At 40.6% G+C, this 18,392-nt stretch overlaps 1 protein-coding gene across 3 annotated transcripts; it reads left to right on the top strand.

Annotated features, from left to right (window-relative positions):
* Window positions 1-3,142: 3,142 nt before the first annotated feature.
* TLR4 (toll like receptor 4) lies at window positions 3,143-16,323 on the top strand. 3 transcript variants are annotated; one of them, XM_072124063.1, is made up of 4 exons: window positions 3,143-3,323; window positions 8,007-8,182; window positions 12,725-12,891; window positions 12,975-16,323. In XM_072124063.1, the coding sequence occupies exons 2-4, from the start codon at window positions 8,111-8,113 to the stop codon at window positions 15,250-15,252; spliced, it is 2,517 nt and encodes an 838-aa protein (XP_071980164.1). In that variant the 5' UTR covers window positions 3,143-3,323; window positions 8,007-8,110; the 3' UTR covers window positions 15,253-16,323. The 3 variants fall into 3 exon arrangements, with proteins under 3 accessions (XP_071980164.1, XP_071980162.1, XP_071980163.1); XM_072124061.1 differs by having other exon boundaries at window positions 7,746-8,182; XM_072124062.1 differs by lacking the exon at window positions 3,143-3,323 and having other exon boundaries at window positions 7,612-8,182.
* Window positions 16,324-18,392: the final 2,069 nt, after the last annotated feature.

Genomic DNA, 18,392 nt, shown 5'->3' with positions numbered 1-18,392 from the left:
TGAATTAAGGAAGAGAGTAATCTAAGATCACTGGTGGATCGAAAAGCACGGTTTGAGCGATAGACTGCAATTACATGCATAGCATTGTTTCCTTTTAGTGAGGAGGAAATAAATAGCAGTACATGGCAAGTCAATTAGCAACGGGATAGTGGGGAGAAGTTTAAAAGTTATGAATCTGTGTTCATTGCTGCAAAGGGGTTTGTGAACAAGATGGTAACATAATTGTGGAAGTCACCTCTATCACTTATTTTTATCCATTAGCAGCATCATCACCGTCCATCATTTTCAAATGATTTCTCAGCATCCAGACAGACTAGTGTTGATAGGTCCGATGGTGATAACTAAAGCACACTTTAATCCAATGCCTGCTAATACAAGGCATGAAAAAGTCACAATTCCTTCTGCACTAACAAAAATTTAGAATTTTTACCCTTACACTACCCTCACGCCAAGTGCATGAGTTGGGCCACCCCAGGTAATTTTCTCTAGCCTCATGGTGCACGTTATAGCACAAATCTTTATAAGGTAGGCACAAGGTAGAGCCCAAACTTCTGTAACGGTCCACAGACAACAGAACTAAAAGTTTCTATGGGAAGAGTCCGGAAGGAGTCTGTGGCCCAGTGGACCCTCAGGACCACCGCGGGAGGTGTAGATGGTACTAGCCAACACCCGGGACCAGAGTTCAAGTGGCACCTGGTCTTTACCAGAGCCCGCCTAAAGAAGCAGGATGCTCTTGCTGCAGTGGGGTGCCACTAGGTCATTCCACAGGCGCGACTAGGCCCTCGGTGGCAGCCAGGGAAACAGGGGTATCAGGACACAGTCTGAGTCTGGGATGACAGCAGGAGTGTGGCTTGGAAGGATGAGCTGGAATTCACGACAGGCAAGCGGGCAGTAGCTGCCACAGGACCCAGATGAACAGGAATGGACAAGTCCTTGGAGGAGAGCTGGTAGTTTGGGGCGTCTGGGAACGCTGGAAACACGGGAGCCACCAGGAGCGTCTGGAAATGCTGGACACAGGAACATGGAGGCATCTGGAAACGCTGGAAGACAGGAAACACGGAGGTGTCTGGCAACTCTGGAAGACACACAGGAAACATGAAGGCGTCTGGAAATGCTGGAGGACAAACAGGAACCAGGAGGCGTCTGTAAATGCTGGAAGACACACAGGAAACACTGAGGTGTCTGGAAACGCTGGAGGACATGAGCGTCTGGAAACGCTGACAGGCTTTCTCTTCAACAGGAACTGCTGTGGGAAGCGAGGTGTGTGAAGTCGATTGGGAAGCATGCACTGGAGAGGCAAGTCCGGGCAGGGGGGCGTCGCACCACACCGAGGGACACGGATGTGTCCGCGATCTGCGACAACTTCTTTCTATATTGGATGCAACATGCATGGGGGGGGGGGGGGGTATCAAAACTGGCGTGTGATGCACTAACTCTTGATAAATTCCTCTCTTAGTATTCTCGAAAGCTCGCCATCAACGATAGTAATTAAGCATATTTCATTTTCTTAGCTTTTCACTAATTCTTGAAACTTTGTGTTGCTCTTTCACATAAATTATCAATAAAAACATTTAAGTTTGTGGCTGTAATGTGAGGAAATAGGAAATACTTTTGCAACCTTCTATATTGTTTGCCTTCAACTATTACTCTGCCCCCCCATGTTTGTGTTACAATTGTCATTGTAATTTCACAACATGATCAGTGGACCTCCTAGTCCTGTTTTGGGACTTTTACAAAACAGTCCTAGATTATTCCTTTGTGTCTGACTATCCTTGTCGTGCTCTCTCCACCACCCCTGTAGTAACTGTTGGAAGGCATCTTGTATAGCCCGCAGGCTGTTTAAGCTGGGGGGCTGCAGGACTGGCTGTGCTCCATACAGTAGGAGCGCAGCCCCTCCTGCTGCCCTTTAACCCGGGCCACCGATTGGTTGCCATTTTGGCCACTGGGGGCAGTGGCCCGCTTGGTATTAAAGCTTGAGCGCGGAGCTAGCCCTTCCTCTTTGGACTGCTCCGCGCTCAAGAGACTCCCGCCCACCCTCCCTATTTTTTGTATTTTTGTATTTGTATTACATGTTTATGTTATTTGTTTATAGTTATTTAATGTTTGGAGTTTGTTGGTAGTCACAGCTTGGGCCTGTGGTGGAATTTTGACCCTCTCGGTTTAGCCCAAATCACCTGACAGACCAACTAGGACATGCCCCCGTGGAGGCGGGGCCCGGCATGCAAGGAGAATTTGGGCAAAGGGTCTGGATTTCATCACAGGTCTGTGATTTGATTTCTGTTAGCAATAAAGCTGGGGCCGACCCCCACCTTTTTTCATCCAATACGGTGTCTGGCGTTTTTTCCTTTTTGTGGTTATGGGACGGGGTATGTTAAGTGGGGTTTAGGCATTAGTACAGCCAGTCTTTACTAAAGGTTGGAAGTCTCCAAGTAATGTCTCCACCTCTTGGCTAACAGTCTTCTCATGTGGCTTTCACTGACTGGTGCATAGTCAGAGATCATTAGATGTGCTATATCTGTCTCCACGACATTGGTTCAGCAAGTTCACCCTTTGTAGTATTTAATTTATTAGGTTAGAAGTTAGAACTTAGTTCTTCTACACACTCCAGTGAGGACCCCAACTATGAGAAGGTCAAACAGAAGCCTATCTGTCTCTGTCTTACTCTATCTTCACTCATAGTAAGTATTGAGTTCATATCTCCTCTAACTTCCTTGCTCAGATAGAGGTCCTTTAAAACCATCAATTAAAGATCATGAAAGAAAGCCCCACTGTCAGCATTTGGCCCATATACAATATCCATTCTCACCTCCCCCAGTCATTCAAGAGGCCCAGCCCGTATCTACTTCATCGGTTATTGTACAGTATATGCCAGAACTTTATTGAACAAGTACAATGTATTCCCTACCTATTAGATAATGGTTGTCAAACCCTTGTCTAGTAAAACAATTAGAACAAACAAAAAATAATGTCATACCAATAAAAATATAATATAAAAATGTGATATAACTGTTCAAACATTTGCATTTCCTCTCCCTCTTTACATCTAGTTCAACAATCAAAGAGGAAGCACATGTTTAGCAATAGTAAATTCAGGCTGCTACAGGGAGGGGAGGGATTCATGTTTTTCGTGACATATAAGCAAACTTTAGGAAGTGAAATAGTTCGGGTAATTTTCTAAAGTAACTTTTTTTCCAAAAACTGATAGTAAAAGAGGTTTCGGATAAACCTTTCACAAGCTCTGAAGAAACAATGCTATGGTTCAGTCATCAATTCTACTTTTCGGGCTGAGGCTTTGCTATATAGTTCTTGGAAGGATTGCAGAGGTAAGTCATTAAAAACAAAGCTAAGTACTACTATTTACTATAGAAAATGTAAGAAATCTAGAAAGTTAGGTTCAGTTCACACTAACATTTAAACCTGTGTTTCTTACCTCCGTTAAAAAAAAAGTGAAGAATGGTGGTTTAAAACATTAGTTAAAAATGTTATGTCATGGATTTTTTTTTGCCAGAAGATGGTGGCTGCAATTATTTTTTACATAGAAGTTAACGGGGGACTGATTTTTTCTATCAGTTATTATATCAGTTTTTCTAGATAGATAGATATAGATAGACAGAGGCAGTTAATACATATCTATATATATTGTAAGGGATTAGATATCGGGGTAGTCGTCTCCTGGACTAGACAGACACTTTTGTGAGACACAGCAACAACACAATCCATTTTTATTTTAAAACCAGTTTTATTTTCTTTGAAAAACAGCAGCAAAACAAAGTACATACTATATTTTCCGGACTATAAGGAGCACAAAAATTCCTTTGATTTTCTCAGAAATCAAAGGTGCGCCTTATAGTCCAGTGCGACTTATATATGAACCGTACTTACAGACAACAGCTGCCTTGAACTGTGCACAGGTCTGCCATCTGCTGGTCATTCATCCTTATAATCAGGTGCGCCTTATAAACCAGTGTGCCTTATATATGAACCTAGACGTTTATTGATAGTGTGCCTTATACCCCGGAGCACCTTATAGTCCGAAAAATACTGTAATACTAAAAAATAGGCTTACTAACTATAAAGAGACTTCGCCGGCTGCACAACCTCCCAAAAATCATACAGCAACAAACAGTAGTTTTCCCAGGTGCAGTGCTCACCTTATAGACCAGCACATCTGTGGACCAATCAGTAAGGAAAGCCAAAAATCTTCTACTCTACACTGGTCTCAAGACCAACACATTAATAAATCATTAATAATTAATACAAGCCGTCCCCTACTTAAGAACACCTGACTTACAGATGACCCCTAGTTACAAACGGACCTCTGTATGCTGGTAATTTACTGTACTTTACTGCAATAAACATCTGTAACAGTTATCACAGGCGTCTGTAATGAAGCTTTGTTGTTAATCCTGGTTCTTATGACAACCCAACATCTTTAAAATCCAATTGTCACAGAGACCAAAACAATTTTCTCTGGAATTCCAATTATAAAATATACAGTTCCAACTTACATACAAATTCAACTTAAGAACAAAGCTACATGTACTTGTACGTAACCTGGGGACTGCCTGTATAGAGATAGATAGATTAGATTATAGATAAGTGTGAGATAGTAGATTTTTCACAGAGGTGTAAGACAGAAATACTGAAAACAGTAGTGTGATTTTAGCCTTAGTATACCAGGAATATATAGTGTTTCGAAATGACGGTAAATCCCAAAAGTTTATATCCTGTAACAGGCATTATTCCACTGATTCTGGACATGTTGTTATCTTCACTCCTGAGCAATCAATGTCATTATTTGAAGGTCTCTACAGTCAGAAAGGTAGAGTCAGGAAGTCTGTTCCAGCCCCGCAGCATCAATCTGAGAGTAGACAGACTGGTTAGCATAGTTTCAGGGTATTTCCCGCACCAATTACAGTAATCAGGCTACTAATTGTCAGATTGGTAGTTCTGAAAGGAAGCAAACAGTATGGCTCCACCCATTTGACAGTATAGATCCAAAATAATAACACTGATTACGCAGTAACACTGGAAGGTAGATAAAGTACTTCAACTATGCCGGAAAGCAGTGCCACCTAGTAAAAGGTGAAAGAATTGGAGGTTTGGGAAAGGTCCTCTTTTAAAGACATTGGGGCACATTTACTAAGAAAAGTACAGTCCCAATCAGTCGCATCGTCCGATGGCACGCCCCCTAAATTGTGTCGCATGAAAACCAGCACAGCTGCGCCAAAAATCGGTCGCATACGACACAATCCCAGTGCAGACACTTGCTAAATACCTATACCGTGCAATCCCCAAAAAAGTGCACTTGGCGACCCTTAGTAAATGAGCCCCATTCTGTCTTTGACTTTGACCCCATACAGACTTTGCATGTAAAATCTGGCGCATGGTCCGACTGAGCACCAGTACACCCCCTGATTTGTGCCCTGTGATGCCTAGTACTGCCGCGGCACAAAAGGGTCGCCTGCAACACAATAGTGGTGCAGAGCACTAGGATGCCACTAAGTGGCATTTACCACCAGGATGAAAGATTGTATGCAAATGAGCCTGAGGGGCTCCAGGCTTCATTAACACCTCAGGCTCATTTGCATACAGTCTTTCATGCTGGTGGTAGATGCCCCTTAAATACCTGTGCAAAGAATTTGCACAAGAAATAATGTGTAAAGTCCACCAGAAAACTGGCGCAAGCACCTTAGTAAATGTGCCCCATTCTTCCAACATACAGTAATCGCAGGAGTCAGGATAATTATTGCTAAACATTGTGAATAAGTAGTTGACCTTAAAGCTTTTCACTGACTCCATTATAATTATTATGAAATGTCTTTTTGTTCTCCTTCCCCCACTGCACATCTCTTTGCAGCCATTGATGTCATCCAGCCCTCTCCAAACCAGGAAGTGATTTCAGAGAAGGGGCTTCATTGTCTTGAAGCTACAATGAAGATCTGACCGTGCATGTGCAGGTTTCGGAAAGAGTCCCCGGCTGCCAAAGGGAATCCAAAGGAGGAATGGGGCAGTGTATCTCTGATTAGAATATATATTACAGTGTATCTGGAGCATGGGTGGACTCTGGTCCGCTGGAGCACTTCAGCATTATTTACATATTTTTAAAAGTTCTTTTTTGGAAGAAACATAGTATAAAGCAGCTATATACAGACATTTACAGAATATGGGTGCCCTGATTTTGTCCTGTGGTTCTAAACATGACCATAGAGTGAGGAAAATTACAGAAGACAAGACATTATCCAATATCTACCCGTTATTTTCAGGGCCTCCCCTGAAAATAAGAGCTAGTGGTAATCATAGCCCCCCCCCCCCATTCTTACATTACTATTAATATATCTTTTGGATACTGAAAGAGATATAATTCATGGGATAATATTACTGCGAGTTGCATTATAAATGTGCTACAACCAGCGACCTGGACAAGGAGGGATCATTGAAGGAAAGCGCTAAACATGAGAGATTGTGGGCAATGATTCTAATAGAAATCAATTCACAAGAAATTTGGAGTTTGCAGAAATATTAGGATGTTAGAGAAGTTGTTGACATGATGGTCCTGAAATAAAAATGTTACCTTTTCTTCATTAATACTGGGATCATTAAATGCAGCAAAGATTGTTGTACATGGAAACAGAGTCACAAGACTTTCTCGATGAAATTCAGATGTCTCGGCTGATTTATGTGTTGGCAGGACTATTATATATTAATAAATAATGATTTTTTTTTTGCTCAATAATAAATGTAAATTATTGTTTATATAAAAATAAGACGTCCCCTGAAAATAAGGCCTAGTGTATCTCTAAGAGTAATGGGCACTGGGGCTCATTTACTAAGAACCATGCAGTGTGTACTTTGTGCAGTTTACCTGTGTATAGTGCAGAGATTTAGAATTTCTGGCCCACGTTTTTCATGAATCTGGTGCCCTCTGCACTTTGTTGACAGAGTGCACCATTTTTTTGGGTGATTTTTTAATATGGGGCGTGCTTCACATTTATGTCGGAGTTTGCATGTTAATTCTGGCCACAGTCCATCTGAGCACAGGAACGCCCCTTTCAGTGCATAAACCTGAGTGACACAAATGTGGGGCGGACACTTCTTAAAGAGGACCTATCACCCATAAATTGGGCACTAGGAGCTGCTCACTAAAGTAAGCAGCTCCTAGTGCTTAAACAAACGCTGCAGTGTTAGAATGATAGCGTTACCGGAAACCTCTGATAACGCTATCTAACACTGCGGCGGAGTATAATGTAATCGTCGCTGCCTCTACCCCGGACCACCCCGCTCGCTCCATAGGTCGGCGGTGACTGTAGTGCGTCATGCCACCGCCCCCAACCTCACCCCCTCATGAATACATCCTTGCAAGCGGTCTGGCATTTACATTGTACTCCGCTGCAGTGATAGATAGCGTTACCGGAGGTTTCTGGTAATGCTATCATTCTAACGCTGCCGCCTTTGTTTAAGCAGCTCTTAGTGCCCAATTTATGGGTGACAGGTCCTCTTTATATACCTATGCAAGCAGTTTGCACCTAAAAGAATGTGCAAAGTCCAACAGAAAACCTGGCGCAAAGCCCATAGTAAATGTGCCCCACTGTCTTATTTCCGGGGTGAGGGAGAGAGAACTGGGCTTAATATACTGCACCCAAAATTGCCCAGAAAATTCAATGGTCAACTTACTATAAATTCCTCTGCTGTACTATAATAGAAAATGTAGAAAGCAATGTAACCAAATATCTTTTTAAATGCAGCTTGAAAAGAGGAAGCCGAAATCTCTCAGGAGAGTATAAATCACATTTCTACGGAGGGGTGGACAGAAAAGCCCAAAACTATAATATGAACTATTTCATTTTTAAGACATTTTGTTTGAACTATTGTTCTTTTCATTATTTTTATTGACTCTTTGCATATTTCTTGTGGATTTTGAACCTGGATCCTGAATGTCTATCAAATAGAAATTTGTTCAACTCATTAAAAAGATTCAGGAAGTGACATATTTGGTATCTTCCTAGACTTCGACGCAACAATCTTTAAAACACAAGTAAGATAAACATGTCTAAATCTGTGATCTCGAAGCAAAGCATATAAGAAACCAAAGCAGTGAATTTTATGGAGTATGGACCATCGATGGATTTTTTGGCTAAGCCTCTGGTGTGTTTTTGACAGTGCTGGAAGTTGCTGTGTAGAGGTAGGTTTGAGGTATGATGCTTGATTACAATACTGTATATTTTATTATTCAGTTTACAAAGCTATGCAAAAATAATACGTAACTGTATGCCTCTGTTATTTGTGGCCCATTCAACATTTAAGACTATTCGTTTTTACTTAAAGGGTTGTCCACATTAAGCAAATGTGACTAAATAATAAGGTATTGCCATGTTCGTAACAACCCCTACAATAAAATAAAATCATTACTGAACTTGCACGGTGAATACCGTAGACAAAAATAATAAAACACATGCCAAAAATTTGGAGTTTTGCGCATCCAACCAAACAAAAATGCAATAGAAAGAGATCAAAATGTCACATTTGCACCACCAGGGGCAAAACCTACAGTGGTAGCAGCCATAGCAGCCTCTATGGGGCCCGCAGTGTCAGGGGGCCCTGTCATCTGCCCTGACACTAAAGAATGGTGATGATGTGCACCGTTATATACATATTGGAGCACATTTACTTACCCGGTTCTCAGTCAAGGATTCAGGTCTTCCGGCGATTCAATAAGGTCGTGCGCCCGATGTCCACCAGGTGTCGCTGCTGCGCTGAAGTCAGACGGAGTTCGCCGGAGTTCACTATCCTATTCCTGGTGCAGGTAAGCGCATGTCAAGCAACACATTTTTTAAAAAAATTCCGCTGTTTTTCCGAATCCGACGGCCACGCCCCCCGATTTCCGTCACATGCTTGCTGGCGCCGATGCGCCACAATCCGATCGCGTGCACCGAAAACCCGGGGCAATTCAGGGAAAGACGGCACAAATCGGTAATATTTCGGTAACCCGACGGAAAACATCGATTCAGGCACTTAGTAAATGACCCCCATAATGCTGAATATTGTACAGCATAAGGCTGCATTCACATTAACGTGTGCCCACCGTACCGTAGCACACTACTAATCCGATCGCTTGTTCAAGCCCTTACACTGCAATACACTTGTCCCGCAGTTCTTCTGCGCGCTGATGTAGAAAGGCGTTGCATCAGAAGAAGTACCCATAATGGCCTACGTAAAAACCCGATACAGTAGTTATTAAGGGGCTAAACAGGAGAATTTCCCCTTTAATATGATACATGGATTGTGTATGGTGCCTCACAGAACCGGATATATCCACTCATTTCTACTAAAATTATTTCTTTATGTACTGATTTCTATTTTCCATTGTAACTTTAAGAGTGGATGTCTCCAGTTCTGTCAAGCATCAATACACAATCTATATTTCTTACCAAATGGAAGATTCTCCTGTTTAATATGAATTGTGTTTCTAGGTGCAAAGGTTCAGGAGATACAGGCGTTTGAAGTGTTCTCCCCCCTCCAGCCTGTCAACTGAAGGCAGAATATAGAAAAAGCTGCAGGAAAGACGTTCACTTTCACTTTGCAGAAGTGCGTGTTCCCTCTGAATCTGTAGCTGAACCTGGGGAAGGGTGAATAATGCTGTACATATTTAGAACATATGTTTGTAAAAGTTACTTTAATCAGAAAAATGACAAAAAAGTGAAAAGTTTAAAAAAAACTTTTATCAGAAAAATGACAAAAGGTCAAGATTTTCACATTTGTAGTCAATTATTGGCAAATTTTGTAAAGAAAAAAATATGCAATTAACAAAACGATCCCATCAAGTTAAAGTCTCACATGTCATGAAAAAAACAAAGTCAAAATGACTATGATATGTACAGGATTTCCAGAGATATCGTAATTTTAAAAGCGCAGAGCAGAATGTCAAAATTGACCTGAACATTCACGACCAATGACCATCCGTCATGAAGTGGTTAGAGGACATCTACCACCATGATGAGGATTGTAAACTAAGCACACAGACATACAGGTGTGTGCCTTATCTGGTAGGATCCACTATTCTTTAAGCTTCTTATGCCCTTACTTATAAGAAAAAAGGCTTTACAAATTATGTAAATTAGCCCATCAGACTCATCCGCATATTTTAGAAGATTAAAAAAAAGAAAACCCGGGCATAAAAAGCTTGAAGAAGAGCGGATTCTGCCAGAGGGGGCACACACCAGTATGTCAGTGTGCTTGGTTTACAATCCTTCATTCTCGTGATAGATGTCCTCTAAGGTGAATGTGAACTGGGTTCTTAAGGGGTTAATGTCATTCAATGGAAAGACTTTTTACTCTGTGGTTTTTCAAGTACGCCTTGGTTGCGCCTTGTGCAGTGCCTTATGTATCATTGTTCCCCAGATGTTCCGTGCAACTTTTCACTTATGTATCACTTTTTTGGCTTTTTTTTGCGATTTTTTAGGTGCAAATCTGCACCTGGTCCAAGGCAGGTGCAAAGGAAGGATTCTTTTCATTGACCCTATTTTAACATGTAAATTGCAATTATTTCACATGCTTTAAATGTTTACAATTTTGCACAGTAACCTGTTTTTTAAACTTCAGAAATGTTTGCATTTTTAAAAAAATGTATTGGTTACTTCTAAGGGTGAGGTCACAAGTAGCGTTTTAATAGCATTTTTACAAAAGCTGAGGAGAGGTAATTTGCCTTGCTACATTACTGTTAACATTTGCGTTTACAAAATGCAATATAAACGAGATGTTAACACATGTGCTTACATTTGCATTTACTATGCGTTTTGTAAATGCAAATGTTAACAGTAATGTAATTAGACAAATCACCCTCTGTTGTAATCGATTTCAAAACGCCATTAAAACGCATCGTGTGACCGCACCCTCAACATCACGTGTGACCGCAGCCTCATATTTCGTCATGTCCCTGGGGTGGGACTAGAGTGCTTAAAAATGCTGGACACAGCCTCAAATCCAAAATTAACAGTATTGTCCACTCCTGCATGTAACCCCCTCACGTGGCTTGTGTCCACTTGGATTTGAGACATTAGCAACAAAAAATTAAGCCAAAAAGAGGATACAAGGTGGGAAATCTCTACTTGGTAGGCTATTTTTCAAATTTTACAAGAGGGGGCTAACTTGTACTCATGATACCTAGTCTGGCGAATCTGGTAAACCAGCATTGGGATACGTTTACACGTGGCATTAATGCAACCCTGTGTTTTTAAGTCACAACTTTTGTTCATCATTTATTAATTTAATACCAATAAAGGTTAAGTTTACTCCTTGGTTATGGTGCCTTAGGGCAAGTTAGCCCCCTCTTGTAAAATTAGCAACAAAAAGTCTCAAAAAGAAGCCAAAATTTGCACCTGTCAGGATAGAAAAAAATGAACATGTATCACATATAGGGGGACATGAATCATAGTTTTTTTTCCTTTGGTAAATTTTTGAGACATTTGGCAGCTCTTTTTTGCACCATATATACATAAGGCGCAAAATGTCTCAAAAATTCACCAAAGGAAAAAAAAACTATGATTCATGTCCCCCTATTTGTGGGGCTTAAGTAAAGGGTTTACTTAACCAGGTCCTTGAAAAGAAGATTTAGGGTGCATCTGGTCCCCGTATACAAAGAGGTTGGGGACCACTTCTGGAAACTCTCTACCATAGGCTGTTGTGATTGCTTTGTATATGGTCAACAGGGATCTGGATGTATTTCTCAAGCATTCAATATTAATGGAACACAATTTTTTCCAATGAAACCTAGATCTGGGTTGCTTTTTTGACTGCCATATTTGGCATCAGGGAAGGATTTTTTTCCTATGGGGCAATTAGCATCAGCCTTCTTCTTGATCAACCCTGTAGGATTATTCAGCAGGTTGGATTTTATGAACTTGCATATTTTTTCAGGCTTATCTACTATGTTACTTATGGTCTTGAGTGTGAATAATATGTGGGAAAAGTCTCAATTCCCACTTGGGACATGCAACTTTTTCAGTCATATATTCAATTATTGAATTTAAAAAGGACAGCAGCCAAATGCAAAAAAAACCCTCAGCAACCCAAAAATAGTAATAAATCCCCTTCCCCCATGCGGTCTGTATCTCCGGTTTTGTAGCTTACAGAACTACAGACCTGATGGCAATCTGAAAGACAAGATTGTTATCTTTGATATAATATGAAATACAGGTGGTCCCCAACTTAAGAACACCCAACTTACTGATGACCCCTAGTTACAAACAGCACTCTGGATGTTGGTAGTTTACTGTACTTAAGCCTTAGGCTACAATGATCATCTGTAACAGTTAAGTGTCTGCAATTAAGATTTATTATTAATCCTGGTTTTTATAACAATCCAACACTTTTAAAATCCAATTGTCACAAAGACCAAAAAGAAATTTGGCTGGGATTACATACACAGGTCTGACTTACATTACAAATACAACTTAAGACCAAACCTACAGAATCTATCTTGTACGTAAGCCTGTAGTCATATAGTCATCAAATCAAATCCCCAAGATTATATATCTGTATTCACAATGCGAGGATCTTCTGCCCTGTAATAACATTCTATTCTGCAATAGAACCTTGCTTATAGGGCACAGAGGTTAGTAAAAAAGTAGGAATTCATGTTTTCTGCAAAAAAAAAAAAAAAAGAAGCGTCAAATGTTAATCATCATAATGTTACCTATCTAACAAACAATTTATATTTTTACTCTAGGAACTTCCTCCAGTGTCAATTAATTGCTATAAATGCAATTTATCTGTAGCCCCCATGGATTTACCTAAACACACAACAAGATTAGACCTCAGTTTTAACCCTCTTAAAAGTCTGTCTAGGAATCACTTCCTGCAAATGTCAAAACTTGAACTTCTAGACCTCACTAGGTAAGTGTACTACAAAATTCACCAAAATTTATGGATGTGGTTTCTTGCTCTATGATATCCAATGATTTTGTGTATCCATTTAGGTGCAGTATTTCATTAATTGAAGATCATGCTTTCTTTGGGCTTGAACATTTGCATACACTTATTTTAACTGGAAATCCAATAGAACATTGGTCTTCATCGACTTTTTCAGGCCTTGAATCCTTACAAAGACTTGTTGTGGTGGAAACATCTCTTACTTCACTATCAAACCTGCCCGTGATGCAACTGCCTTTGCTAAAGGAACTGAATGTTGCCAAGAATTTGCTGAAGAGTTTGTTTCTACCCATCTATTTGTCTTCTTTGCACATTCTAGACCTTCGTGCAAACCAGATTTCTAATATAAAAGAAGATGACTTGGACAATCTACGGAACACAAAACTATCTAATTTATCTCTCATATTGTCTCAGAATCCTTTAACCAACATTGTTCCTGGTTCCTTTAGATCCATTTCCTTACATATGTTACATTTAAAAGGCTGTTTTTCTAGTGCCGACGTTATGGAAAGTAACTTAAAAGCCATGTCTGGACTTTTTGTGGAGAAGCTAGTGATAGGTCATTATAGAAACTATTTAAAAACGATAGACTTGAAAAGTGAACGTGTTGAAGGACTGTGTAACATGAATATTGAGGAGCTGACCATAACTGGCATGCACTTCTCTCAAAATACCTTTCATGAATGTGTTAGAAACCTTAAATCGTTTCGTTTGATAAATACTGATCTTAAGTATTTGTTCTTTAATTCTTCCTCCATTCGAAAGCTTGAAATAAGGAAAAGTCTACTTTATGCTATGCCATCTGGGCACATCTCATTACTTAAACAACTTAAAGAGTTGCGGATAACAGAAAACCAACAATTCTCTATTTTTGAAGACCCCATTGAAGTCCCTAATCTTGAATTTTTGGATCTAAGCAGGAATGTGTTAAACATTGACAAATGTTGCCTTCAGATTTCTGACGGGATATCAAATCTTCTACATCTAAACCTCAGTTACAATCGGCAGGTAGTGCTATATAGTGTATTCCTAAATTTGTCCCATCTTCAATCACTAGATTTTAGTCATACAGAACTTACTAATGTAGGTGTGTACCCAATTTTTGTACTCATGGACAAACTCATCTATCTTGACCTGTCCAACACGAAGAGCCATTTTTCTATTCAGTGTTCTTTTTGTGGTCTGTACAGTTTACAAGTGCTTAAAGTATCCAATAGTGTATTTGAAACTAACATACTGGATTCTGTATTTAAGGACTTGAAGGAGCTCCGTTTACTGGACATGTCATCTTGTGGACTGATATACATTCCTGTTGAAACATTTGCCAGTCTTAAATTATTGCAAAAATTAGACCTTAGTAACAATAAATTGCTAGAGCTCCAAGGATCAGTCCTCAATCCGTTGAATGCTCTCACGATATTCAATGTGAGCTCCAACAGTTTCCCGAGTCTCTCTTCAGAAACAACTCAATTTATATCTCAAAATTTGTCAGAAGTGGACCTTTCAAATAATCCATTTGACTGTTCCTGCAATCAAATGCCATTTCTATTATGGGTCTATGAGCAAAGCAACAGAAGATTGAGGTTTAGTAACAGTCTGAAATGTCAAACACCAGAGTACCTCCAGGGTACACAGCTTAGTGAAGTCAATTTAATTTGCAATTTGACCATTTATGTATGTTTTGGAGTTTTTGTTGTGATAACGGCCATTGCTGGTGGTATGTTTTACTGTTATAAACAAAAATACTTTCATCTTTGCTATCTATTACAAACCCATAATAACCATTATGTAGAGAAAGAATATGATGCATTTGTTATCCATTCCAGCTTAGATGAAGAATGGGTAAAAGAGCATTTAGTTCCGAAATTGGAAGATGGTGCCCCACGTTTTCAACTGTGCCTACATTACAGAGATTTTATACCAGGCATTCCCATTACTACCAACATTGTAAATGAAGGCATTCGTAGAAGCAGAAAAGCTTTAATTATAGTGTCCCAAAATTTCATTGAGAGCAAGTGGTGCAGTTTTGAATTTGAGATGGTTATGTCCTGGCAGTTTTTGGAAAGCCAATGTGGAATCATTGTTATCCTTTTGGAAGCAGTTAACATGGCTCATCTTAAGCACATGCTAGGCCTGAACAAATACCTACGTAAGAACACCTACCTCAAATGGGTCGATGGATATGTAGAGAGGAAAGTTTTCTGGAGGCGTTTGAGAGAAGCGTTACAGAAAGGGGATGAATCCAAACTGTGTGCTCCACAGCTAGACAATAACAATGGAGACGTCTGTGAAGAACAGAATGAACACAACAGAATGAAACTATGAAAAGAATGAATCTGTAAACGTATTGGACTTATGCACAATGCACTTAATGAAAAAGTATTTCAAAGGCTATTGGATTCAAAGGGGTTGCCTGGTCAACTAGTCTTAATTTTTAAGTTTGGGATAAAAAACCCTAAGGAAATCATTATCTTCCATACTTATTATCCCGGACTTGTATTTCACTACCCCCTGGATCTCTGGTTCCTGTCCCTGTAGTAAATGCTTAGATGACCATCTACTCGTTTCATTGGTGAACAGCTTTGGTCACTAATGAGTGATCATTTACTGTTTTGTAATTTGAATCAGGGACAAGATCCATTTGAGAGTATGACTTCATTTTTTGTCTGCAAATCGTTGAAAAATAGCCTAGTTATTGATAGTATCCACTTTTTTTGAAATGCATAATTTAATTAAAAGTCAAATGTCATTACTTATGTTACCTATGGGATTATATGTTGTTTGTAAATATTCAAAATTAGAAAACCAGATGGGCTTATCCCAATGGATGTGAACTCAATGAATGAGTATGATCTGTCACACTAGACAAGGCCTATGGACACGAGTAGCCCTATTTCTGTAAAAAAAGCAGATCAGTCTTTGTAATGCAGGAAAAACACTTTTGTCAACTGAAATATGTGTAGTTTTATGCCTTTTTATAGTATTATAATAGATAAGGTTGAAAAATTAAATGGGTACATCAAGTACAAGTAGGGAAGGCAAAAAATCCTGATGTGATGCCAACTGGCCCATGGTAGAGAAAAATTCCTTCCCGATGTTGAATATTGCAGTCAGAATAACTCCCTTGGTCAACATCACAATAACAAAATTCTTTTGTTCATAAATCCTATGAACGAATCCATGACCCTCTTGAACATGTGTTTAACTTCAGCCATCAAAACATCATGTGGCACAGAGTCTCCAAAATTAAAGGTTTTCCCACAAAAGAAAAATCTCACATTTCAATCCCCTAGTGATGTTAACACAATAAAGATCATTTTATTCCCTTACTTTACAATTTTACTCAGTTTTATTGCTGTTTTCGCTCCTATCACTCCCTGCACAGTGTAAAATCCCAGAGTGTGAGACTGGGGCCTCTCTAAGCAGACACATTATTATCCATCTACACTCACAGTTAACACTTAATTTCTAATCAGCCAATCACATGGCGGCAACATGCATTTAGGCATGTAGACATGGTCAAGACAATCTCCTGCAGTTCACACCGAGCATCAGTATGGGGAAGAAAGGTGATTTGAGTTCCTTTGAACGTGGCATGGTTTTTGGTGCCAGAAGGGCTGGTCTGAGTATTTCAGAACCTGCTGATCTACTGGGATTTTCACACACAACCATCTCTAGGGTTTACAGAGAATGGTCCGAAAAAGAAAAAACATCCAGTGAGCGGCAGTTCTGTTTGCGGAAATGCCTTGTTGATGCCAGAGGTCAGAGGAGAATGGGCAGACTGGTTCGAGCTGATAGAAAGGGAACAGTGACTCAAATTGCCACCCGTTACAACCAAGGTAGGCAGAAGAGCATCTCTGAACGCACAGTATGTCGAACTTTGAGGCAGATGGGCTACATCAGCAGAAGACCACACCGGGTGCCACTCCTTTCAGCTAAGAACAGGAAACGTTGCCTGGTCTGATGCCTGGTCTGATGAGTCTCGATTTCTGCTGCGACATTCGGATGGTAGGGTCAGAATTTGGCGTCAACAACATGAAAGCATGGATCCATCCTGCCTTGTATAAACGGTTCAGGCTGGTGGTGGTGGTGTCATGGTGTGGGGAATATTTTCTTGACACTCTTTGGGCCCCTTGGTACCAATTGAGCATGGTTGCAATGCCACAGCCTACCTGAGTATTGTTGCTGACCATGTCTATCCCTTATGACCACAAAGTACCCAACATCTGATGGCTACTTTCAGCAGGATAATGCGCCATGTCATAAAGCTGGAATCATCTCAGACTGGTTTCTTGAACATGACAATGAGATCACTGTACTCAAATGGCCTCCACAGTCACCAGATCTCAATCCAATAGAGCATCTTTGGGATGTGGTGGAACGGGAGATTCGCATCATGGATGTGCAGCCGACAAATCTGCGGCAACTGTGTGATGCCATCATGTCAATATGGGGTGACAATGGGGTGACAATGTGGTTACATTATCAGGGTAAAGGTGTATATACACTTTCATCTGGCTTCTGACATTGTACTAACACACTGACACATAGGGGGTCATTTATTAAGGGCCCGATTCGCGTTTTCCCGACGTGTTACCCGAATATTTCCGTTTTGCGCCGCTTGTACTTAAATTGCCCCGGGATTTTGGCGCACGCGATCGGATTGTGGCGCATCGGCGCTGGCATGCGCGCGACGGAAATCGGGGGGCGTGGCCGAACGAAAACCCGACGTATTCGGAAAAACCGCCGCATTTAAAAACCGAAAATGTGTCGCATAAGGACCGCTTACCTTCACCTGGTCCAGCTCGGTGCATTCCGGCGCGATGAGTTTACTTTCAGCGCAGCAGCGCCACCTGGTGGACGGCGGAAGAACTACCTTATTAAATCCCGGCCGGACCCGAATCCAGAGCGGAGAAGCCGCCGCTGGAACGCGAATGGACCGGGTAAGTAAATTTGCCCCATAGAGAGACAGATCAGAGATGAGATGCATGAGATGCCCATTACACAGAGGCTGACAGACTTTTCCACTGTTACACTTTAAGCTCTGCTACATCTAATAGATTTGGGCCTGCCTCCCCCTTACCCCGGATCTCCTTGTAGGTTGTAGTTTGCAGCTTCTCTCCCTGCTCACAATGTCCTGAGAGGAAGTGTCTGTGTCTCAGTGTGCATCAGTGTGAGCTTCGTGCGTGGCTATAGGCTCAGAGGAGAAAGACACAGAAATCTCAGACTTACCCCGAGTTAAAGACGGACCCCTCTGCCCACTGTGACCTCTGGTGAAGCTCTCTGGATGTTACTATAGTCCCAGACTGCAATGATCAGCTGTAAGGTGTTATTTTGAATCTCCAATTGTCACTTGGGCAAAAAAAAAAAAAAAAGTTTGTCTGGATCAATTATAAAATATACAGTTTCAACTTACATACAAATTCAACTTAAAAACAAACCGATGGACCCTATCTTGTATGTAA

This window comes from Engystomops pustulosus, chromosome 9 (genome assembly GCF_040894005.1).
Source record: "Engystomops pustulosus chromosome 9, aEngPut4.maternal, whole genome shotgun sequence".
NCBI lineage: Eukaryota > Metazoa > Chordata > Amphibia > Anura > Leptodactylidae > Engystomops > Engystomops pustulosus.
This window is presented reverse-complemented; position numbering and strand designations above follow the sequence as displayed.

Coding starts and splice junctions, on each gene's coding strand:
- TLR4 (XM_072124063.1), top strand. CDS start 8,111: ATGGACCATCGATGGATTTTTTGGCTAAGCCTCTGGTGTGTTTTTGAC. Junction 8,183..12,724: donor CTGGAAGTTGCTGTGTAGAG/GTAGGTTTGAGG, acceptor TTTTTACTCTAG/GAACTTCCTCCAGTGTCAAT. Junction 12,892..12,974: donor GAACTTCTAGACCTCACTAG/GTAAGTGTACTA, acceptor GTATCCATTTAG/GTGCAGTATTTCATTAATTG.